The sequence below is a fragment of the Lissotriton helveticus genome, chromosome 9 (assembly GCF_964261635.1).
Source record: "Lissotriton helveticus chromosome 9, aLisHel1.1, whole genome shotgun sequence".
Lineage (NCBI taxonomy): Eukaryota > Metazoa > Chordata > Amphibia > Caudata > Salamandridae > Lissotriton > Lissotriton helveticus.
Genome location: NC_136070.1, coordinates 1,266,493,173 through 1,266,519,788, shown reverse-complemented (window position 1 = coordinate 1,266,519,788; position 26,616 = coordinate 1,266,493,173). Strand labels below are relative to the sequence as shown.

The 26,616-nt window shown below is 47.1% G+C and overlaps 1 protein-coding gene across 1 annotated transcript in view; it reads left to right on the top strand.

Moving 5' to 3' along the window:
* LOC144782452 (laminin subunit beta-1-like) overlaps positions 1–26,616 on the top strand; it is a 385,361-nt gene that overhangs the window by 46,659 nt on the left and 312,086 nt on the right. The window contains exon 2 of the mRNA XM_078661828.1: positions 24,476–24,541. Coding sequence (XP_078517954.1) covers positions 24,511–24,541 — 31 coding nt within the window. The 5' untranslated portion in view covers positions 24,476–24,510. The remainder of the gene's footprint in view (positions 1–24,475; positions 24,542–26,616) is intronic.

The window sequence follows — 26,616 nt, the reverse complement described above, 5'->3', positions numbered from 1 at the left end:
TGTGGGTCCAGGACTGGTGGGCGGTGTGAGGAGCTGGCACTGGTGGGTGGAGTGTGGGTCCAGGACTGGTGGGCGGTGTGAGGAGCTGGCACCATTGGGCAGTGGGAGGAGCTGGCACTGGTGGGGGGTGTGAGGAGCTGGCACTGGTGGGTGGAGTGTGGGTCCAGGACTGGTGGGGGGTGTGAGGAGCTGGCACTGGTGGGTGGAGTGTGGGTCCAGGACTGGTGGGGGGTGTGAAGAGCTGGCACTGGTGGGTGGAGTGTGGGTCCAGGACTGGTGGGCGGTGTGAAGAGCTGGCACTGGTGGACGGTGTGAGGAGCTGGCACTGGTGGGAGGTGTGAGGAGCTGGCACTGGTGGGCGGTGTGAAGAGCTGGCACTGGTGGGTGGAGTGTGGGTCCAGGACTGGTGGGCGGTGTGAAGAGCTGGCACTGGTGGGCGGTGTGAAGAGTTGGCACTGGTGGGTGGAGTGTGGGTCCAGGACTGGTGGGCGGTGTGAAGAGCTGGCACTGGTGGGCGGTGTGTGGGTCTGGCACTGGGGAGCGGTGTGAGCAGCTGGCACTGGGGAGCGGTGTGAGCAGCAGGCACTGGGGAGCGGAGTGAGGAGCTGGCACTGGTGGGTGGTGTGTGGGTCTGGCACTGGTGGGAGGTGTAAGGAGCTGCACTGGTGGGCAGTGTGAGGAGCTGGAACTGGTGGGCAGTGTGAGGAGCTGACACTGGTGGGCAGTGTGTGGGTCTGGCACTGGTGCCAGTGTGAGGAGCTGGCACTGGTGGGCAGTGTGTGGGTCTGGCACTGGTGCCAGTGTGTGGGTCTGGCACTGGTGGGCAGTGTGAGGAGCTTGAGGTGCATAGACTGGCACTCTAAGCTGGTTGGGGCACATGGACAGGTTGAGGAGCTTGGGGCACATGGACTGGCACTCTAAGCTGGTTGGGGCACATGGACAGTGTGAGGAGCTTGGGGCACATGGACTGGCACTCTAAGCTGGTTGGGGCACATGGATAGACAGTGTGAAAAGCTGGGGCACATGGACTGGCACTCTAAGCTGGTTGTGGCACATGGACAGGTTGAGGAGCTTGGAGCACATGGACTGGCACTCTAAGCTGGTTGGGGCACATGGACAGGTTGAGGAGCTTGGGGCACATGGACTGGCACTCTAAGCTGGTTGCGGCACATGGACAGGTTTAGGAGCTTAGGGCACATGGACTGGCACTCTAAGCTGGTTGTGGCACATGGACAGACAGTGTGAAGAGCTGGGGCACATGGACTGGCACTCTAAGCTGGTTGGGGCACATGGACAGGTTGAGGAGCTTGGGGTACATGGACTGGCACTCTAAGCTGGTTGTGGCACATGAACAGACAGTGTGAAGAGCTGGGGCACATGAACTGGCACTCTAAGCTGGTTGCGGCACATGGATAGACAGTGTGAAGAGCTGGGGCACATGGACTGGCACTCTAAGCTGATTGTGGCACATGGACAGGTTGAGGAGCTTGGGCACATGGACTGGCACTCTAAGCTGGTTGCGGCACATGGATAGACAGTGTGAAGAGCTGGGGGCACATGGACTGAGTGAGGAGCTTGGGGTCGTGGACAATGTGAGGAGCTCAGGTAACAGGGACAGTGGGAGGGGCTTATGAGCAAATGGAATACATGGGCAGTGTGAGGAGCTTGTGGCACGTGGACAGTGTGAGGAGCTTGTGGCACGTGGACAGTGTGAAGAGCTCAGGTAACAGGGACAGCGAGTGGCTCTTATGGCGCACGGACAGACATGATGGGTAGGTCATCACATGTGGGCAGCACAAGGACCTTGGACACATGGAGAGACAGTGTGAAGAGTTTGGGGCACATGCCACATGGACAGGGACTTGTTGCTATGGACAGTCGCAGGTGCGTGAAGGGTACAAATGTCGATCATGTAGTATTTTGTGGAACAAGGGCAGTGTGTGTGTGAGGACCTCAAGGCACACAGGTGGCGTGAAGGGCTTAAAATGTATGGAAGGAGTTCAGAGGTGGGGCATTTAGACTGTGTAGGGAACACGAGGCGCATGGATGGTGTGAAAGGGAAGGGGGCGGGGCTTATGGAAAGAGCAAAGAGGTGGGGCCCTGGAGACAGTGCGAAGATGACGAGGCGCGGGTGTAGGGCAGAGCTCTCCAAAGTCTGCCCTGGAGTCCCGGATCCATGCCAGATTTTTAAGATAACTACATTTATCTAAATGGGGATATGCCAAAAATCTGACCGACTTTAGATAATCCTGGCATAGGGTGTCGGCACATGGACAGTGGGTGTGGGGAGGTGCGAGGAAAGGTTTCGGCCATGTGAGGAGGTCTCACTGCCTGGGAGGAATTTATCCTCACACACCCTCGATTCCTCATCATTCAGGGCATTGCAGTTCAGGTGCTGAGGGGAGTGTCAGTTCAGTGAGCGCTGCATGAACACTGCACTCTTTTACCTGCTACATTCACCCCTTTCGCGCTGTACTGCACAGTGACTGGACTGTTCCCATGAGGCACAGAGTCAAGACTGATTTGCATATGGCCATGTCTGAACTGGGGTGGTGTGGTGAGCAAAAAAACGATGGATTTACGCCCAGATCCTTGTACTGGGGTGAATGTATGACATTGTTCTGCATTCTGTCCATCAACTGTTGTTTTTGCATTTGTCGCCCCGAGTGGGCTGGGTATGCTCAGACGTGAGTCCCGTGCGCTCCACACCACTGGAGTCAAGCTATCCAGGCTGATGAGGGCTGATAGCCAGAAACCGGTCCTTGGATGCTTGTTTCCAGTCCAGGGAGGGCCTGGCCTGGCAGTTCTGGCTGGACTGTTCCCATTGGCGCAGGGTCAAGACTGATTTGCATATGGCCAGGTCTGAATTGGGGTGGTGTGGTGAGCAAAAAAAGATGGATTTACGCCCAGATCTCTGTACTGGGGTCAATGTAAGACATTGTTCTGCATTCTGTCCATCAACTGTTGTTTTTGTTGGTAATAAACAGATATGTCGCAGTTTTAACGCCAGTGGATGTGTCTTCTCAGAAGGTTACACACCTTCCTCTTGTGAGTAAGAAGAGACACGCCCCCTGCTGGCACAGCTGTGTTGTTGCTCTGTGGACCTTTTGAACATTCCTGGTCAACAGAGCATGAATCCTGCAAAGTAAAAACACACCTGCCAGGAGGGAGACAAATACCTCCTGCTCTGCCTGCAGTTCTTCCCAGAAACATTGCTACTGCTGTCTCTAGCGAGGGCTCCCTTTAGGGCAGAGCTTAATTTGTAAAATATTAAGTGCCAGGGCTCTGACCAGGTGGTCACTGCAGCTTGCACCCCCTATGGCCCTTCTCATTGCTGCCAAAGAACTACTGACCATCTCTCGCGCATGTCAGTTCAGGTTATTCCAGGACCCCAAAGCTAAAGGAATGGCTGGGGAGGCAGGTATTAGCAATTTTAATGAATATTGTATTTATAAACTACCATTGTTCTGCTCATCTCTAAATTAGATGAGCAGCGCCACCATGTGGTGGTCTGTTCTAAGTATGGTGTTGAGAATTAGGTGCTGGCGCCGAGCAACGGAAACAAATTAAGTGCTGGTGCTAAGCACCGGAATGCCCCACTCTCAAATTAAGCACTGCTTCAGGGACACACTTGTCTGTTCATGGGACCGCTCACTCATGGCCTGCATAACCCGTCAGCAACACCTGTTCACCCATACATACTGGCTGAGGGGCTCACTCGTGCGCTCACTGAGTCATTTATTCAAATACGCGCTCATTCACAGACTCACATGGGCACTTACACACTTACATATGTGTGCATTAATTGATCACTCCTGCACTCACTTACTCTCTCTCTCTTTCTCTCACTCACTCACTCACTCACTCACTCACTCACTATCTCGCTCACTCACTCACTCACTCACTCACTCTCTCACTCGCACACTCACTCACGCACTCTCTCGCTTTGTGGTATATAAATAAATAATACCGGATCTAGGTTTGACTGGACATAGCAATAAAAGATAGCTCAATAAATAAGAGTCAAGATTCGAGGTAGTAGGAGTTTGCAGGTTTAATACAGCATAAAGGACAGGAACGGGACAACCTGCACAGGAATAGGATGGCAGCTGCCTGGGGGCAGGATCTGGAATGAGCGCGCTAACTTTAATAACAATACACAAGCATATATACTAAAACAGTTGCAATTGCAATACATACAATAGGCGGAGCAGTGGGTGTGGTCAATAGCAGTCGCGAAAGATAAGGGTGAAAGTAGGTGTAACAAGAGGCGTATACATAGACATGTGATGTAAACGTAACAGAATATGTCATAAATGGGGCGGAAACATGGAGGGGGCTACCTAAGGAGCCGGGACCTCTAACCTAATGGTGCGCGCAAACTGACAATGACGTGTTACTAGGAGAAGCTGGGGGCTATGACTTCTACGCTAGGAGCAGAGACTGAAGTCTGGAGAGTCAGGGCGACATGTGCCTAAACAATATCTAGTATCGGATGTTTAGAGAACATGTTGATATAAACTAAAAGTTATCGGGGTAAAGGCTAACAGACTCTAAGACTGGTGCATGCATTATTCTACATGTAGTGCGTGTTGAAGAATATTAAATGACCATTAATACAGTATTTCTCTTACATGGAGACGTAAAAGCTAGACTGTGACGGAAACTATTGATGCGATTCAGTAGCTTAGGAATGCAGAGAAGGAGGGCTGGACTGATAACTAGAATCATAACATACTCTTGGCAGACTCGTAGGCAGAGCCAGGCTGAACCGGGCACTGTGAGGCAGGAAGTAAGTGAAGGGTCAGGAACACAGGTGGGGGCTGTATCGCTCCTCAGCGAGGGCTCAGGAGACAGGAGCTGAATCTGGTGTCCAGGCCCTTTTGAGGCCTAGAAACGGGGACTTTACAATGAAATAACGTGCACACTGAGAAACGTGGCAACGTAACTTTACATAGGCCTAACATTCGTAGTATTCACGAGAACTGGAAACTGGCATACTAAAGATGGACACAACTATAATTGCATCTTTAATCAAACATGGGGAACACATATGCATATTAATCATGCACACATAACATAAGATGGGGAACACGTAGGGACACAGAACATGGCAAAATTTACTTTTCCACATTCCCTCCTTGTCACTACGTTTCCATCAGGAAACATCAATATTCATGATACCATCTATCATTTCATACAGTATCATTTGCTCGTCTCGAATTTTCTTGGAACGGGATTTAGAACGGGACTTGGGACTAGGAATACAAGAGGTAGCACAAATGCCACAAATCGCAGGGCCACATTGTATACATAGGCAGCAACTGAATACGATCGCCACTGCAATACCTAGAAAGGACAAGACTTTCCATCCCCAAGCGGAAATTATATTCCAGAACCAACCGGACCATGTCCAGGTGCCTGGATCTTGGTGTAACATATGGGCAATTTTATGGAGTCTGGTTATAGCTGAATAAACAGACGGCGCGTTATTTGGAATGAAAATGCAGCAACTAGATCCGATGACTCTACATGCCCCGCCCCTATCGGCCAGTATGACGTCAAGGACGAGACGATTCTGGAGCACGACAATTCTCATAAAGGATTGCTCTTCGGTTAAGTTACCTAGAGCAGAAGTAGTCTCAATCACTACTGTTTCAAGGGTTCTGGTTAATCTACGTATCAGTTTACTATTCACAACAGTACCTAAATAGGGGAAGACACCTTTATTGATATCTATGTATTGTTCTAGAGCAGTTTCAGTATAATCGACAATCGGGAGGTCTCTCTTGTGTCTGGTATGTACTAGGTGGGAATTCCTATGATAGTCAGGTGGTGCTAGAAAAACTGGTGGCAGTAGGAAGGCAATGTAACAGGTTCCCTCCCAATCGAGGGGCAGACGAACATATGCGGTCTGACCACAAACAAAATAAGAATGACGTGAAGCTTTAAAAATAGATTTCCTACTGTCACTATACTTGACAATAGTAGTACAATCACTATGTCCTACATGTACGGAACCATTCTTTCTGATACATAATTTGCCTTTAACTGGTAGTACTGACATAGCAGGTAAGTCTGGAGTAGTATCAGACTGAACATTCAGGACCATGAAATTCGAAGAATAATTACCTAAATTATAAACTTCATTTTCTAGATCTAACCCTATTCTGTGGGGAAGACCTTGCTTGTCTGGAAAACATGTACTGTTAAGAAAAGACATATCTGTTGATGATGACGTTAACGTGGACCATGCTCCACATGAACCGTTATGTGAAAATGGATAAGGAAAGAGTGGCAGAACTCCCTTCGGTGTCTGAAATGGGGGGAGTCGACCACACACCCAACAATTAGTGGCATTGCTGGTCTGGTGTGAATAATGTAACATGCGGATAAAGGAATTGTTACGCATAGCAAGACGATAAGATAGTTCATGAGGAGGCAGATCACTAAACGTGTGCTCTATTGCAACATTAGAAGACTTATTATGAGAAACTGGAAAACACAAATAAAATGCATAACTTGTGCAAGTAGTCATAAGGCTGAAAAACAATATGAAACTTAGAAAAACGATACATCGGATTGAGTTTTGACTAACTCTCTCACTATGGGGGTCTATTTCATACATGTCAGAAACCGGTCTAACCGTTTCACCTAGGGGAGGACTTAGACAATCAAACTGGCTGACTTATTTTACTAGACCTTAATTTTTTCTTATACTCCTGTTGCGGAGTTTTCTCTAACAGGGAGGGATTTATATCATTGTCTTTTGCGGGACAGTCCTTAAGAACAGTACTTTGGCAGTCTTTCAAATCCTGGGAAATGTTCTTGGAAACAGTCTTTAGTCCATAAAATTTTTTCACGTGAGACAGATGGACCCAGCCCTTCCTGCCTTCCAGCTTGACGGCAGTACGGGTGGCCAGGAGGACCTGTTTTGGCTCCTTCCAGCGAGGCTCCAGCGGACTTGAACGATCAAAGTTCCTCACAAGAACCAGATTTCCGGGAACGATCTCATGCGGTGCCACCTCGGTATTGTCTGGAAAGGCGGCGGCAACCTGTGAACGACAAGAGTGTAGGGCAGACATCAAGGAAGCTAGGTAATCTGTCAGCATATTACTTGAAACATCTGTAATACTTCGGGGTCTAGGTGTACCCCACATATTAGGGGGGCGGCCGAATACGACCTCATACGGGGACAGACCTGATCTGGAATGTGCGACCATGCGCATATAAAACAAAGCGACTGGCAGAGCTACTAACCAGTCCACACCTTTCTCTTTACATATTTTAGCAATACGGATTTTCAGGGTCTGGTTATGTCTCTCTACGAGACCGGCTGCTTCTGGATGGCGTACACAATGGAACTTCCACTGGTACCCTAACAAAAGGGAAACATGTTTCATAAGCTCAGATGAGAATGGCTGGCCGTTATCAGAATATACGACTCTAGGGAGTCCATAACGGGGGAAGAACTCACGAACCAACTGCTTGGCAGTGGTCGTGGCTGTGTAATCTGGGACTGGGTATGCCTCTGTCCATCTGGACAAAGCGCATACAACTACAAGGACATACTTGAAACCTCGACATCGCTCCATCTGAATATAATCCATCTGGAGGACTTCAAAAGGGTGGTCAGGGGGCTGGAATCCACCTTGTTCCACCGGGACACTTTTACCTGGATTGAACTGGCAACATATCATACAGGTACGGACTTTCTGCTTAGCTGCAGCTCGTAAATGCTTGTTGAACCAAATGTTCTGGATACTGTCTAACATAGCTTTTTCTCCTAAATGTGCTGGACTATGTGCGGTATTGATAATGGCTTGAACCATAGAGTCGGGGAGAAACCATGTGGCTCTACCCTTCGTTACCCATCCCTGATCTGTCTGGACCCCTCCTTGTTCGGACCATTTCTTGATTTCATCGGGAGTAGCATGTAACTGGATATCTATGACATCTTGAGTAGGGTCCTTAACTGTCATGCATGTAGTCGGATCTGGAGTATGTGTCTGTGTTGGATTAACTGAAATGTCTGGAGTCTGTGCTGTAAGCTTGGCTGTGCGATCTGCTAGATCATTACCTTGAGAAATAATGTCAGTAACTTTCGTATGTGCTTTGCACTTCATGATAGCAATAGATGTCGGTAAATGTATGGCATCTAACAGAGCTTGAATAAGGAGACCATGCTGAATCTTGGTTCCATGAGAAGTCATGAAACCTCTCTCCTGCCAGAGCACTCCGAAGTCGTGTACAACTCCAAATGCGTAGCGTGAATCTGTGTAAACATTAACTTTCAGGTTCTTGGCGTGTATGCAGGCTTGTGTCAGAGCAACTAGCTCTGCTGCTTGAGCAGACAGGGTGTCAATACGATGTGTTTCTATAACTTCAGTGTCAGTAGTCACTGCATACGCGGCTACTAGTTCTCCTGTACTTGTTCTCATACATGAACCATCCACATAAAGTGTCAGGTCGGGATCTGGTAATGGAATATCTGTCAGATCTTGTCTTGGCTTAGTCATAGTGTTAACTACTTCCACACAGTCGTGTGTGGCAGGATTTGAATTAACTGACGGTAACAGTGTAGCAGGATTTAGAACGTTGCAGCGTCTGATTTCTATGTGTGGCTGGAACAGTGTCAATTCATAACCTGTTAAACGTGAAATTGTCAAGTGCTGAGTCTGTGTTCGGTTTAAAAGAACTTCCACGGAGTGTGGAACTTGTACTGTCAGGGAATGTCCTAATACTATGGGATCACTTTGTCTGATAGCTAGTGCTGTGGCTGCAACTGACTTGAGGCACACAGGCAGAGCCTGGGCTACAGGATCTAATGTACTTGAAAAATAAGCACAAGGCTTGTATTGTCCTGCTTGATCTTGTGTGAGAACAGATAATGCTGTACCTTCGCGTTCTGTGACAAAAAGTGTAAAAGGCTTACTGTAGTTCGGTGTAGCTAGAACTGGAACTTGGCATAAAGCTTTCTTTAACTCATTGAAACTAAGTGTATGTTCAGATGTCCAAGGGAGGACAGTCGATACGGCTGCCTCCTGTGTCGTTAACTGTATCAGTGGTTTAGCTAGAAATGCATACTGAGGAATCCATTGTCTGCAATAAGAAGTAAGGCCGATAAAAGCACGTACCTCCTTCTGGGTCTTGGGCTGAGGAAGACTTGCTATTAACTGGATACGGTCTGGTGTCAACTGCCTACCCCACTTGGACAGTAAGTGGCCTAAGTAGATCACTTGCTGGACACAGAATTGAAGCTTCGAAGGGGACACCTTGTGCCCCATATCGGCTAGAAAATACAAGACTGTAAGTGATGCTCGCTCGCAAGCACGTTCAGAACGGGCTGTGATCAGTAGATCATCGACATACTGGAGCAGGGCAGTGTCTGTTGGCATGTGAATGTTGTCTAGTTGTCTTTTAAGTGCTTGACTGTAAATACTAGGACTTTCTGTGAAACCTTGAGGAGCTCGTGTGAACATATAGCTCCTTCCATTTAAACAAAATCCGAAAAGAAACTGGCTGTCTGGATGAATGGGGACACTGAAAAACGCGTTCTTGAGGTCTATGACTGTAAAAAATGAGGCTTCGAAATCAATGGCTGTCAATAGGGAAGAAATATCTGGAACAACTGGATACTGGGGAATAATACATTTATTGAGTTCTCGAAGGTCAATCACTAATCGATATACTGGGGGAGCATTTGGATCAGTACGTTTCATGACGGGAATGATCGGAGAATTACATACATTGGAGTCAGTTTCTACAACTACTCCTTGAGCCATGAGCTCGTCAATAATTTTGGATAAGGCTGCTACAGCCTCAGGTGGTAATCTGTACTGTCTGATTCGTGGTAACACTACACCTGGTTTGAGAGTCACACGATGGGGTGTGATTTGCATGAAACCTACATCAGTTGGACCTTGCGCCCATAGATGCGGCGGGACATTAGACAATCTCGGATCAAAATCTCGTAAAACATAGTGACCCTTAAAGTCACGTAAAAACAAACGTATTCCTTCTGGGGAGCAGCAAATAACTGCACCTAATTCTTTCAGTGTCTTAATACCTAACAAATTTTCTGGACATGACTTTGTAAGTAATAGATCAGTAGTGCGGGACAATGGACCTACTTCTAGAGTAACCGGCTTTGAAATCTCATTTACAATAGGCTTTCCTGAAAATCCAAGGGAAACATTTCTAGAGCCTGAGAGCGGAGCCCCTGGAACTTCGGCGTGACTGATGGTCGTCCTACTTGCCCCTGTATCAATTAGGAATTTTCTGTCTTTCCCTAGTACCTGACTATGAACATAGGGACCTTCTTGATCTACAGGAATCTCGATGAGAGGCAAGCCTACCTCCCTCTCTAGGCTGTTTCATGAATACGGTTGATACTCTGGATACTCGGACTGCGCATACTGGTACATCTGCTGTGTAACATGCTGTGTTGCAGCAATAGGCTGCGGTGCTGGAACTGTCTGTTGTGCATTCTGTGGCTGAGAAGTCTGTGAAACTTGTTCTTGTCTAGGCGGACGTGGTCTTTCTTTAGTCTTACCGGTAGCTATATTGTGTTTCAGAACTGCACACTCGTTTATGAAATGACCTGGCTGTTTACAATAATTGCAAGTCCCTTTAACGGGAGCTGCAGGATGACTGGCTTGATTCGGACCCCTCTTCTGACTGTCTTGGGGAACAGATTGTGCAACTAGTACTTTCATTTTCGTGTCTTTCATACGTTTTCTCTCGTGTTCTTGCTCTTCTCTGATTCTATTCTGGTGGTACTGGAGCATCTGTAACATCTGGGACGGGGTACTAGCTTGCCATGTACTTTCGACTTTCAAAACTCGATTCTTAACTTGTGGACTTGAATTCTCGACTAATTTAGTAACAAAAAGATGAGGGTATGACTCGCTACTCGTCTTCAAGCCACTGTTTATAATAAAGCATTTCTCGAACCTAGAATAAAAATCACTAGTGTCTTCGTCTTGTTTCTGTTTACAGGCTGAGATTGCATCCCAGTCTTCCTTTTTAGTGGCTAATAGTCTGGGCAAAACTTGTATTAACAGTTCTGGTAATTCTTTACATTTCTCTCCAAGACCGGTACCTGGTACTCGTATCTTATCTTCGGCTTCTAGAACTGCCCAATCGATCTTTTTCTCTCCCACCTCCCATTCTTTTTCCTTGAGTTTCTCGTATACCCCTGCGGGCAACAGGACTTTTAACATTTTAATAATATCTGGATAAGTGTATTCTCCCATATGGAGCATGTCTTTTAATTCTCGGTGGAACCCTGCTGGATCTTTGTCGTGACAAGGAATTAATTTCTTCATCTCTAAGAGTTCCATCTTTGTAATCGGGGTGTAAACAAATACTCTTTGCATTTCACCACCTGCTGTCCTGACTGGGTGTACTTCTCGTAGCGGGTTCTGTCTATCTATGTAAAATGGTTTACTTTCTGGAGGTGAGACATGAACAAAATGCGGGTTCAGGAACGTTCTATATTTGTGACGCTGTACTAAAATGACACTAATTAAATCGGTACCTAAACCTTTCCATTTATACTGGAGTAACTCGTTCAGGACATCATGTAACGGACCTGGATCGGAATGTTGACCCTCATACAATGTGATGAGGTGCTGGATCATATACATACCCACCAGTCGTTGCTCGGCTGGGGGCAGTTTCAGAAACATTTGTGCCACTATTTCGTCTGGAAAAGTGGTAGAATCAGTAATCCATCGGACTGCTGATCGGACTAGTTCTTGTTCATGCATAGTACTTAACTCACTATAACCGATTCGTGATTTCAGAATATGATCGGTAGCTTGAAATACTTGTTCTAGAGAACCTTGTTCTGGTGCTGGATGATGAAAAACTGACTTGTGTTCTAGGCGTAAGTGGCGGTCTGGAAATCTAGATTTTCCTACATACGCTATTCTGGCGGGATTCTCGTCCTCTACCTCTTCTGTAGGAGAGTCATTCTCTTTCTCGCTTACTTGTGCTGCTTTACGTTGTTCGTGTAACCTTATTATTTCCTTACGAATTTTCTTGTACATACTCTCTATACTACTGATAGTTCTGTGTTTACCCTCGGCTATATTATCACTCCACCTTGTCAGGATTCTCATTTCGCTCGGATCTTTGGTCGGATAATCTTGTTCTCTTATTAAACAATTAATCAGAAACTTTAATATCATGAGCTGGATCTCAGCTTTCCTTTGAGACATGGCTTCGCCAATACTTTCTGGATCATCCCCTGTACGGATGAAACGATATATTCTGTCTAGATCTTCTTTCATATCTGGTAGGGTGTCCAAATACCCGGTCACCCGTCTTACACGTATGGAATATATAACCGTACTATCATCACCTGCGACTGGATCATAGCGGCATTCAGTAAGAGCTCGTCGGATATCTGCAACGGACTTATATTTGGGCGTACGCTGTAACGCACATTCATGTAACTCGACTAACGTTAAACGTTGGTGTGGTGGCGGGGTACCAGGAGGACCTCCTCCTGCGGCCCCTAAACTGGTATCATCGACTGATACTCTTCGTACTGGCGCGGCGGGAAATTGTAATGTAGGCTGGACCGGGGGTACCGTAGCAGGTACTCCGGTGTCTGGAGGAGCAGGAATGGCATGATTTACAGGGACTGGCGGAACAGGATTTGTATATTCTGGGACTGTGTCGTCCAAGTAGGACGAGATGAAAATATCAGCTGCGGTCGGTTTGTGACGTAGCTTGGTCGGAACTAATGGTGACGGAAAATTACTGGATGCCTCCGGGGTCGCTTTTGGCAAGCCCTCGGCAAGAAGAGGATACATACCCTTAATAAGGGCATGCCTCTGTCTATCTGACTGTTCGGTTTCGACTCGTTCACCTATCTCGATTAATTCCCTTTCGTGGGCTCTTTCTATGGATTCTCTACTTAATTCTGACTTTCTGATTTCTTTCTCGGTTCTTTTATGAGATTCTTTGCGCCATAACTCGATGGCATCTTTCTGTGACTGTCTGGCTTTCTTTTTCCATAATGCTTCTTCTACTCGCATGATGCACTCGGCATCCCACGTACTTGATACGGGCCATCTATACTTTTCTTCTAACTGTTTGGTATACTCTACCCATAAATCTAGATATAATATGGCACTTATGCCATGCTTCGGATACATAAAATGACCTGGACTGTCCCTAGGCGGGACAGGAACTGCTTCTTCTAACAGACCTTTTCTAGTTCTTAACTGACGTAGTCTGGAAAATAACGGCATGACTGAACTGTAATCTAGACACAATACAATACACAATGAACACGATAATTACACCACTTTCATACCACGACATTAAAATACATGAAGAACATTTAAAATAACAGTTCGGACAGAATACTACCTGGAGTACGGAAAACAGAATACATGAATCTTCTCGAGAACAGAACTGACTAGAACAGAAACTAGATGCACTGCTGAAACAGTACGAAACTTACCGGTCTCATAAAGAGACACGTCAGGACCCGCATCCACCGGAGTGGACACTTCGTTTTGGGATCTGTGTACCACCAAACCCCACGGACCAGAGACAATTAGATTGACCCTGTCTAGATACTCCCCAGCAACGGTACTCACCGGGCAGCAAGAACGGAAGGCCTCGGACTGGACTGGACTGCTTCGACGCCGGACGGACGAACTTCGGACTTCTGTTACGGGTGGGCCTCCGGATACCTCGGACCTTGGACTCTCGTCTTGGGCTCTGGTCGGGACTCGCCGCGTTCCTCCACCGCCTCGTCTGGATGCTGGACCGCAACCTCCGTCTCCTCCGTGGGCCTGAGGGATACTTGAAGCAGAAATATCTGCACGTGCACGGTATGGTTCCGTCACGGCTGCAGAGGATCAGGGGGCATACGTGGCTTCACCGGCGCGTGGGGAAAGGGCAAGTCCCTGTTCGGGCGCCATTATGTGGTATATAAATAAATAATACCGGATCTAGGTTTGACTGGACATAGCAATAAAAGATAGCTCAATAAATAAGAGTCAAGATTCGAGGTAGTAGGAGTTTGCAGGTTTAATACAGCATAAAGGACAGGAACGGGACAACCTGCACAGGAATAGGATGGCAGCTGCCTGGGGGCAGGATCTGGAATGAGCGCGCTAACTTTAATAACAATACACAAGCATATATACTAAAACAGTTGCAATTGCAATACATACAATAGGCGGAGCAGTGGGTGTGGTCAATAGCAGTCGCGAAAGATAAGGGTGAAAGTAGGTGTAACAAGAGGCGTATACATAGACATGTGATGTAAACGTAACAGAATATGTCATAAATGGGGCGGAAACATGGAGGGGGCTACCTAAGGAGCCGGGACCTCTAACCTAATGGTGCGCGCAAACTGACAATGACGTGTTACTAGGAGAAGCTGGGGGCTATGACTTCTACGCTAGGAGCAGAGACTGAAGTCTGGAGAGTCAGGGCGACATGTGCCTAAACAATATCTAGTATCGGATGTTTAGAGAACATGTTGATATAAACTAAAAGTTATCGGGGTAAAGGCTAACAGACTCTAAGACTGGTGCATGCATTATTCTACATGTAGTGCGTGTTGAAGAATATTAAATGACCATTAATACAGTATTTCTCTTACATGGAGACGTAAAAGCTAGACTGTGACGGAAACTATTGATGCGATTCAGTAGCTTAGGATTGCAGAGAAGGAGGGCTGGACTGATAACTAGAATCATAACATACTCTTGGCAGACTCGTAGGCAGAGCCAGGCTGAACCGGGCACTGTGAGGCAGGAAGTAAGTGAAGGGTCAGGAACACAGGTGGGGGCTGTATCGCTCCTCAGCGAGGGCTCAGGAGACAGGAGCTGAATCTGGTGTCCAGGCCCTTTTGAGGCCTAGAAACGGGGACTTTACAATGAAATAACGTGCAGACTGAGAAACGTGGCAACGTAACTTTACATAGGCCTAACATTCGTAGTATTCACGAGAACTGGAAACTGGCATACTAAAGATGGACACAACTATAATTGCATCTTTAATCAAACATGGGGAACACATATGCATATTAATCATGCACACATAACATAAGATGGGGAACACGTAGGGACACAGAACATGGCAAAATTTACTTTTCCACAGCTTGCTCACTCACTCACTCACTCGCTCACTTACTCACTCACTCTCTTGCTCAGTCACTCTCTCACTCATTCACTCACTCAATCGCACACTCGCTCACTCACCACTCTCTCACTCACTCACTCTCTTGCTCACTCACTCACTCTCTCACTCACTCACTCTCTCTCTCACTCACTCACTCACTCTCACTCACTCTTGCTCACTCACTCACTCACTCTCTCACTCACTCACTCACTCTCTCACTCACTCACTCACTCACTCACTGTCTCGCTCGCTCACCCACTCACTCACTCTCTTGCTCGCTCAGTCACTCACTCACTCTCTCTCTCACTCACTCACTCACTAAGTCACTCTCTCGCTCACTTACTCACTCACTCACTCTCTCACTCGCTCACTCACTCACACACTCTCTCGCTTGCTCACTCACTCACTTGCTCACTCACCCACTCTCTCGCTTGCTCACTCACTAACTCACTCTCACTCACTCTCTCGCTCGCTCAGTCACTCACTCACTCACTCTCACTCACTCTCTCGCTCGCTCAATCACTCACTCTCTCTCTTACTCACTCACTCACTCACTCTCTCGCTCGCTCACTCACTCACTCACTCACTCACTCACTCACTCACTCTCTCGCTTGCTCACTCACTCACTCACTCACTCTCACTCACACTCTCGCTCAGTCACTCACTCACTCACTCTCACTCTCTCGCTCGCTCAGTCACTCACTCACACTCTCTCTCGCTCACTTACTCACTCTCACTCGATCACTCACTCACTCTCCCACTCACTCACTCACTCACTTACTCACTCACTCTCTCGCTCACTCACTCACTCACTCACTCACTCTCACTCACTCTCTCGCTCGCTCAGTCACTCACTCATTCTCTCACTCACTCACTAAGTCACTCTCTCGCTCGCTCACTCACTCACTCTCTCGCTCACTCACTCACTCACTCACTCACTCTCTCGCTCGCTCACTCACTCACTCACTCACTCACCCGCCAGCGCCGAAGACCCCTGAGCTCGGCATCGACCTGTGTCAAAACTTCCTCCAAACTCCAACAGCGCGTGATATTATTATATTTGGCGGTGTGTGAGGCTACCAAGTTATTTTGTGCCATCATGGTGAAGTTCTGTGAATAACAGTCCACAAGGGCTGCTAAGTATTATGTTTTCCAAAACATACATAAAAGCAGTGAATATGGTAACAAAGTCTGTTGCGTATAACTATACGTAACTCCAACCAACAAAAAGGTTCTGTATAAAATATATTTAGTGGAAAGCCCAACGGTGCGTACATTTGCTGGAAAAAAAACCTGCCATTGTGCATAGAAAAGGAAAACAGAAATTAAATAAACAGAGAACCTTTCTGCATTTATTTTCTAGCTGGGCTGGGTTCCATTAGAGGGAACATTATCTGACAATGCTCAGAAAGCTTCCCACGGTCGAAGGGAGAGGTTTGTGGCAAAATTTCACAAGCTTCGCGATGGGTAATACCAAAAAAGTTTAATTACCTAGATATGTAATGAGTGCATGTCCAGGGGAAGATATATACAAAATATAGAAGTCACATTATAGAAAAAGGCAAATTGCTATCTTTTGATTTTTAGTTCAGATAAATATCTTTCAGAATTACTACTGTGAGAGAGGCTTTTGGCCCCGCCCACATGGTGCTTGCCTTGAGTACAGGATTTCCTTGGGCAGCAGGTGTGTGCTTCCACTGAAAAGAGTGCTTCTGTAATCATTTTTTCTTGTGGGAAAGCTTATGCTCCTCTGCACAGCAGAGCGGTGATGGTTATCCTGGGAAAACATTGAAGAAAGCTATGGGCCTGATTTGTTTTTCATTAAAAAAAAGGTGATGGCAGAGGGAGTAGTCTTGGCTTATTTACCGTGAACATCATTGGCTAAAGTCAGTAGATCTTTACTGATGGATTGTTATCATGCTATGTTATAGTCTATTGACACGTATCGTGTTATATGAAATCTCAGATTGCCGCGGTAGGCAAGGGTTTTGGTGTTGCTCATCCACTCTGACAAACAGTGGAGTTAGACGATTTGCACAATGATAATCCTCAGTACGCCCTCCTAGGAGTGGACTTATTTTGCTTCGATAATGGTCATTTTGTACATATTTATAATTTCATCACCACCAATACCACCGCCAATACCACCACCACCAATACCACCACTAATACCAATTCCACCACCACCACCAATACCACCACCACCACTAATACCACCACCTCCAATACCACCACTAATAGCAATACCACCACCACCACCACCACCAATACCAATACCACCACCACCACCACCACTAATACCACCACCACCAATACCACCAAAACCACCACCACCACAACGAATACCACCACCACTAATACCACCACCACCACAGCGAATACCACCACCACTAATACCACCACCACCAATACCACCACCACCACAACGAATACCACCACCACCACCACTAATACCACCACCACCAATACCACTACCAATACCACCACCACCACCAATACCACCATCACAGCCCAATACCACCACCAATCCCACCACCACCACCAATACACCACTAATACCACCACCACTACCACCACTAATACCACCACCACCAATACCACCACGAATACCACCACCACCAATACCACTACCAATACCACCACTAATACCACCACCACTAATACCAATACCAACACTAATACCACCACCACCAATACCACTACCAATACCACCCCCAATACCACCCCTACCAATAACACAACCAATACCCCACCACCAATACCACCCCTACCAATACCACCACCAATACCCCACCACCAATACCACCACCACCAATGCCACCACCAATACTACCCCCACCAATATCACCAATACCACCACCAATACCACCACCACCACCACCAGTACCACCCCCAATACCACCACCACCAATACCAGTAACCCACCACCAATACCAGTAACACCACCAATACCAGTACCACAACCACCAATGTCACCATCACCACCAATACTACCACTGCCAATACCACCACCTCCACCAATACCACCACCACCAAAACCACCAATACCACCATCACCAATACCACCTACACCACCACCAATACCACCACCAGTACCAATACCAATACCACCACCAATACCATCACCAATACCACCACTAATACCATCACCAATACCACCACCACCACCAATACCAGCACCACCACTAATACCACCACCAATACCACCACCAGTACCAATACCAATATCACCACGAATACCAATACCACCACCAATACCACCCCTACCAATACCACCACCAATACCACCACCACCACCAATACCACCACCAATACCAGTACCCCCACCACCAATACCAGTACCACCACCAATACCAATACCACCACCACCACAACGAATACCACCACCACCACCACTAATACCACCACCACCAACACCAATACCGATACCACCAATACCACCACCACCACAACGAATACCACCACCACCAATACCATCACCGCCACTAATACCATCACCACCAATACCACTACCAATACCACCACCACCACCAATACCACCATCACAGCCCAATACCACCACCAATACCACCACCACCATCACCACTAATACCACCTCCACGAATACCAATACCACCACCACCACAACGAATACCACCACCACCACCACTAATACCACCACCACCAATACCAATACCAGCACCAGCACAACGAATACCACCACCACCAATACCACCACCACCACTAATACCACCACCACTAATACCACCACCACCAATACCACTACCAATACCACCACCACCACCAATACCACCATCACAACCCAATACCACCACCAATACCACCACCACTAATACCACCACTAATACCACCACCAATACCACCACCACCACTAATACCACCACCATCAATACCACCACCAATACCACCACCACCACCACCACCAATACCACCACCAATACCACCAGCAATATCACCACCACCAATATCACTACCACCATTACTACCACCACCACCACCACTACCACCATCACCACCAATACCACCATCAATACCACCACCAATACCACTACCAATACCATCACCAATACCATCACCAATACCACCACCACCACAATACCACCATCACCACTAATACCACCACGACCAATACCAATACCAGTACCAATACAATATCACCACAAATACCATTAGCAATACCACCACCAATACCACCACCACCAGTAATACCACCACCACCACCACCAATACCACCACCACCAATACCACCACCAATACCACCAACACCACTAATACCACCACCACCAATACCACCACCAGTACCAATACCAATACCAATATCACCACAAATTCCAATACCACCACCAATACCACCCCACCAATACCACCACCAATACCCCACCACCAATACCACCCCTACCAATACCACCACCAATACCACCACCACCAATACCACCATAAATACCACTACCACTACCACCAATATCACCACCACCAATACCAGTACCCCCACCACCAATACCAGTACCACCACCAATACCAGTACCACAACCACCAATATCACCACCAATACCACCACCACCAATACCACCATCACAGCCCAATACCACCATCAATACCACCACCAACAATATCACCAATACCACCACCAATACCACCACCACCAGTACCACCACCAATACCACCACCACCAATACCAGTACCCCCACCACCAATACCAGTACCACCACCAATACCAGTACCGCAACCACCAATACCCCACCACCAATACCACTACCACCACCAATACCACCACCAATACCAGTACCCCCACCACCAATACCAGTACCACCACCAATACCAATACCACCACCACCACAACGAATACCACCACCAACAACACTAATACCACCACCACCAACACCAATACCAATACCACCAATACCACCACCACCACAACGAATACCACCACCACCAATACCACCGCCACCACTAATACCACCACCACCAATACCACTACCAATACCACCACCACCACCAATACCACCATCACAGCCCACTACCACCACCAATACCACCACCACCATCACCACTAATACCACCACCACCACAACGAATACCACCACCACTAATACCACCACCACCAATACAATACCGCCAATACCACCACCATCACAATGAATACCACCACCACCAATACCACCACCACCACTAATACCACCACCACTAATACCACCACCACCAATACCACTACCAATACCACCACCACCACCAATACCACCATCACAGCCCAATACCACCACCAATACCACCACCACTAATACCACCACTAATATCACCACCACCACCACCAATACCACCACCACCACCATCAATACCACCGCCAATACCACCACCACCAATACCACCATCAATACCACTACCACCAATACCACCAGCGATATCACCACCACCAATACCAGTACCCCCACCACCAATACCAGTACCACCACCAATACCAGTACCACAACCACTAATGCCCCAACCATCACCACCAATACCACCACCACCAATACCACCATCACAGCCCAATACCACCATCAATACCACCACCACCAATATCACCAATACCACCACCAATACCACCATCACAGCCCAATACCACCATCAATACCACCACCACCAATATCACCAATACCACCACCAATACCACCACCACCAGTACCACCACCAATACCACCACCACCAATACCAGTACCCCCACCACCAATACCAGTACCACCAGCAATACCAGTACCGCAACCACCAATGCCACCACCATCACCACCAATACCACCACCACCAATACCTCCACCTCCACCAATACCACCACCACCAAAACCACCATCACCAATACCACCAAAACCAACACGTCCACCACCACCAATACCACCACCACCAATACCACCACCACTAATACCACCACCACCACCAATACCACCACCAATACCACCACCACTAATACCACCACCACCAATACCACCACCAATACCACCACCACCAATACCACCACCACCAATACCACCAGAGGTACCAATACCAATATCACCACAAATACCAAAACCACCCCTACCAATACCACCACTAATACCCCACCACCAATACCACCCCTACCAATACCCCACCACCAATACCCCTCCACCAATACCACCACCACCAATACCACCACCACCAATATCACCAATACCACCACCACCACCACCAGTACCACCACCAATACCACAGCCACCAATACCAGTACCACAACCACCAATGCCACCACAATACCAATACCACAATTACCACTACCACTACCTCTGCCAATACCAGCACCACAATACCAGCACCTCAGCGCCTCTCCCTCACTAGTAATAGCAGGGGCACTGTACGAGGTCGGAGCTGCAGCCGAGACCATTCCTCCCTCCCTCCCTCCAAGCCTGCCATAAAGCACAGCCCGCCCTGCACCAGGAGGTGAAGTCCGGGCCCTACCACAGCTGGAGTGTTTTTTATTATGCCAAAGATAGCAATGACATTACGCAATGCGGAATATATGACGTTACAACGCATACATTTACAACGCATGCCTTTACAATGCAGTTTTTACATCGTGACATCCTTTACAATGCATTCTTTTACATCGCATGCCATTACATCGCATTTTCAGAAATTACCTTTACAACGCATTCCATTACATCACATTATACCTTTACAACGCATACCATTACAATGCATACCATTACATTGCATTTAAGGTAAGTGTTGAATAGTATAGGGGTAAAAATTACTATCCTAACTCCAGTGAGTGCAACAGTAGGGTCAGTGTTGGATAGTGTAAGGGCACTATGCGTTGTAATGACATGCATTGTAATGACTTGCGATGTAATGCCAGCGTTGTAATGACATGCGATGTAAAAGATGTTGCGATGTGATGACTGCGTTGTAAAGGTTGCTTCCCCACAATGCCACACTGCATACTCAAATCATGGGGAGGGCAGGAAATAGCCTCCCCTCCCACTACAGTGTAACGATAGAGAAATAGGTGTTGGACCGCTTTGTTAGTGTTTATAGCTCAGATCACATGTGACTCTCACTTCACACTTTGTGTCTGTGTAATTTACAACACTTACACATCTTCTGACTGTAGTGCACTAATTATCACTACTTTGAAGACGTCACAGGCCGGTCTCTTCCTCTGATATTTACAATCTAACAAGCTGTCGAGAAGGCCCTTTATTGCAATGCAATAGGTCTCGCATTTGCGAGAGTTTATGCTATTAGTATTGTAAATGACAATGCCTTTTATTTATGGTTTCAAACCCAAAACATAAATAAAAGGCATTGTCATTTAGAATGCCAACAGCTCAAACTCGCGGGAATATGAGACCTATTGCATTGCAAATGCTTGTTTGTCTCTTCATTGCCGGTGTCAGGTGATGGGCTCATGGGTGAACTGGTTAGGCAGTTGAAAAGCAGGAGTCTGCTTCCGGTATTGACTGTGGGCCCGATTCACAGAATGAATTTAAGACTCAATCCTAAACTTACTACTTTTGGTATTCACAGAAGTTAGGATTTTGTCTTAAGTTTGTCTTAAGACAGACTTAAAATAGACTTAAGACAGACTTAAGTTAGGATTTTGTCTTAAATTTGTCTTAAGTCTGTGTTGTCTGTCTTAAGTTTGTCTTAAGACAAAATCCTAACTTCTGTGAATGCCAAAAGTAGTAAATGCATTCTTTGAATTCCAAAACAGTAGTAAGTTTAGGATTGAGTCTTAAATTCATTCTGTAAATCGGGCCATGAATAAGTAACTACTAACAACTAGTTACCATTAATCCAATCAAAGGAAGGCGGGGAGTGGACAACTAGAAAAGTTGCGGATGTTGGTTTGAGGAGATGGGGTTTGTCTAATCCTGGCTTGGCCACGTGACCTCATTGTGTGTTTCTGAACACATTACGTCATCTCCCTGTTTCTATATATTACATTTAGGTTTGTGCGAAGTTGCCTGGTGATTTCCTCTAAAATTTCACAAACCTTTGGGAAAATGACACAAAATGAAACATACATTTTGCAACGTACATGTTTGGGCTGCCTTGAATGAATTCTGAATGCGGGGGCACACACCCCACTTTCAAAAGTCACGCGCCAGGTGACTGGCTGGGGATGAAAAAGTCTGCTCTGTTACTTATACAGTCAATACCGGAAAAATTGCGTACTCTCCAAAAGGACACATTTTTCGCCTAGAACAAAATTCTCCAAATTTCATAAATTTCCAAAAGCGTTTTTTTTAATTTTTTTTTATCGGGGTATATTTATATTATTTGTGACATGGGGGTCTAACTTAAGGGCATTCGAGTCTCTGCCCAGAGGTGAGGAGTACAAAGAACTGACTCACAATAACACTTCCCGAAGGTGTGGCAGAAGAGAGAGGGGGTGGGCAAGGGGGGGGGGGGGAATAAAAAAATGGTATTTGACGTTGCAAAGTTCCAGACCAGAACTTTACATATGTTTTAATACTAGCTTAGCAAATCATAAAGTTTATTCAATAAATTATAACTTTTATAAAACAGAATGGGCAGTGGGAACATTGTCAGCCTGGGATGCACACACGCCTGCTCACCAGTGTTCACTTTTAGATGAACAGAGCTGCCTCCCTGTCATTTAAATGCCAAGGTGGGGGTACAGGCAGGGGTGAAGCGGGTGGCACGGCTGCCCAGCTGCAGCTTCTGGGCTCCCCGCTGCCCCTCAGAGCTAGAGCAGTCCTGACTGACAGGTGGAAACACACTGCCCCCAGCCGGGTGTCCTGCCTCTGTCGGTGGCACATCTGGCTGCAGGGGGTGGGTGATGGGTCCCTGGAGAGAAAGGACCCTTCGGACCCACTTGGGGAATGTCTCTCTTGTGCGTGAAGTGCAAAGTTTGAAGGGTTCTCTCTCGACTACGTAGGCGTGGTGTTTCAGAATGCAGAATAGAAGACTGTAGGTGGGGGGAACCTTCGAACGCTGCTTCAGAGCCCCCGATAGGCGCGAGCGTAAATCGACAGCTCATAGAAGCACAAGGCCTCTTGGCGCCTTCCATACATCAATAGCTCATAGAAGCGCGAGGCCTGGCCTCTTGGCGCCTTCCATACATCGATAGCTCATAGCGGCGCGAGGCCTGGCCTATTGGCGCCTTCCTGTACCTCCTGGCCTCCATCCTGTGTATCTGGCGGCTGCGGGTGCTCTGCGCCTCAGCATCCCTCTGCGCCGGGTAGCGCTTTGAGCGGTGGAGCGCCAGCGCTAAGCGCTATGTCAATAGCTGCGCGTGCACGTGCCGGGGTGTGTCTGTCGTGTGCCCTGTGCTCACCGCCTCTCCCCTTGCTGTTTCCAGGTGTGCCCAGACGCGGTTGGACTCGGAGGCCGACGATGAAGCTGTTTCTGTGCCTGCTGCTCTCCGGTGAGTGGACATCCGCATCTGTGGGGCTGCAGGGCTGATGCGGAGGGACATCTTTGCAGGGTCTCGCTTCTGAGGGTTCAAGTGAGCAATGTGGGTCCGTCAGCCTTTCCTGGGGGGCAGTCTGCTCGGTGTGGAAGAGGGAAAGCTGGTTTACCTATGAGAGTGGTTTGTTATCCTTCGCCTTACTGAAGTATGTGTGTCTGCACCTATCCTGCCCTGGGACCCTCGCTCTAAAGCGCCCAGCAGCGCTCACATCTGAGCGCTATAAAAGCTGTAAAGAAATAAGTAGAGGTGGGCGCAAATGGCGTCGTTTTCTCTAGCGTTATTACTTGTTAAATCTTTAATCTCTTGGTATCTCTATCGACAACTCCCTAACCCTTAACGTCCACATCAAAAACTCTGCCAAAGGAGCAATCTTCACTCTCCGTCACCTCAAGAAAATGAAACCCTTCATACCCACTGATGACTTTAAACTTCTTGTTCAGTCACTTGTTCTTTCACGTATTGATTATGGTAACGCCATCCTCAACGGAATCCCCAAGGTCCACCTTGCTCCAATCGAAGCTGTGCTCAACCTCGCCGCCAGGCTCATCACAGACTGCAAACGCTTCGATCATATCCAATTTCAATCTTTTTTTCGGCCCAGTTGGACCATAAAAGATGCATTAAAAGAAAACAGACATTACATACAGTTACCATTTGCATAATTTGTACTCCTGCAAAAGGTATCGGTGAGTTTGGAAATCGTAATTTAAATAAGCTAAGAATTAAAAAGGCATAGTTCTGTCTGTTCTTAGCTTAGTTCGATTATTGTTTAAAAATCATAAAAGCATACATTTAAAACCACTCATGACAAGAGTTACATACAAAAACACAAAATGGCATAAAGATAAAACATTTGTCCATGTTACATAAATAAATTCCTTGTGTCATAGTTGTATTCGTGATTACCCAAACCCATGGCCGAAGTACATTGTTACAGGGTGGTTGAAGGCGGAAAAGCCATGACCACACAGTGCACGGATGTTACTGCGCTTCATGTGTGCTGGCTCTGCCCTTGGTTTTAGTTAAGGCGTAAGTACCCTGCTTGGGTAAAAGTCACTTAAGTCCCAGATGGATATAGGGCCTACACCTTCACGAGGGTGCAAAGATCGCAGGTAGGGAACGACTGAACTGCTTCTAAATTTTATAAGAACGAGGTCACCATCAATGTCTTTTTGTAGGGGGCCTAACCAGCCCACTCTTCTAACAGATAAGATGGTCCCATCAAAACCCATGGGCAGGGGCCTATTTTTTGTTAACCAGTATATGACTTTATTGAGTAAGTCTTGTTCCCGCTCAGTTTTTCCATTTTTAATTACTGGAACTCCTGCTAGAACACACACAACGGGTGCAGCCTCCGGGGGTAGCTGAATGTGAGTTGTGTTATTCTTTGGTTCTACTCTTATAGCAGTACGTTGTGAAGGACCCGGTTTATGGTTGACTTTAGGTGCATTAGGGGGTGGAATGGTAGGGACCAATGGTTGAGATTGGTTGTTGTAGTTAGTACCAGGTGGATTGGGACAAATTGATCTTACAGGATTTTCCGTACAAGTTAGGTTGACCTTAATGCATTTCTCCATTCCCAACAACCTATCCTCTAGGGTGGTGATTTTAGCAATTAATGGCGAGATGAGTGATCCAACCATTAGTTCAATCTGGGCCAGGAAGTTCGCATTGAAAGAGGTAATCCATTGGTCTATTTTATCTTCCAGTTGTAGAAGGGTGTTAGTCGCAATCAGTGGAGAGCGAAGACACAGTTTTTGTTGTTTTGATTTATTCCCTATGGGCTTGGCCCCATCCCGCTTCCTTTTACTAGATGAGGGTAGAGGAGAAGTAGTGTGTGGTGTTTTGGCATTGGATTGGGGAAGTTGTACCAGAGGACTGGCGATTGGGGATGACATACTGGGACGTTTAGCATGGCAAGGGGAAAAACTTGTGCTTACGTTTCTGGCTTCCACAAATTCATAGCTTGATTTACAGAGGGAATTCAGCTCATCCAACAGCGAAAGATGTTGCGCTGTACCATTCGTAGG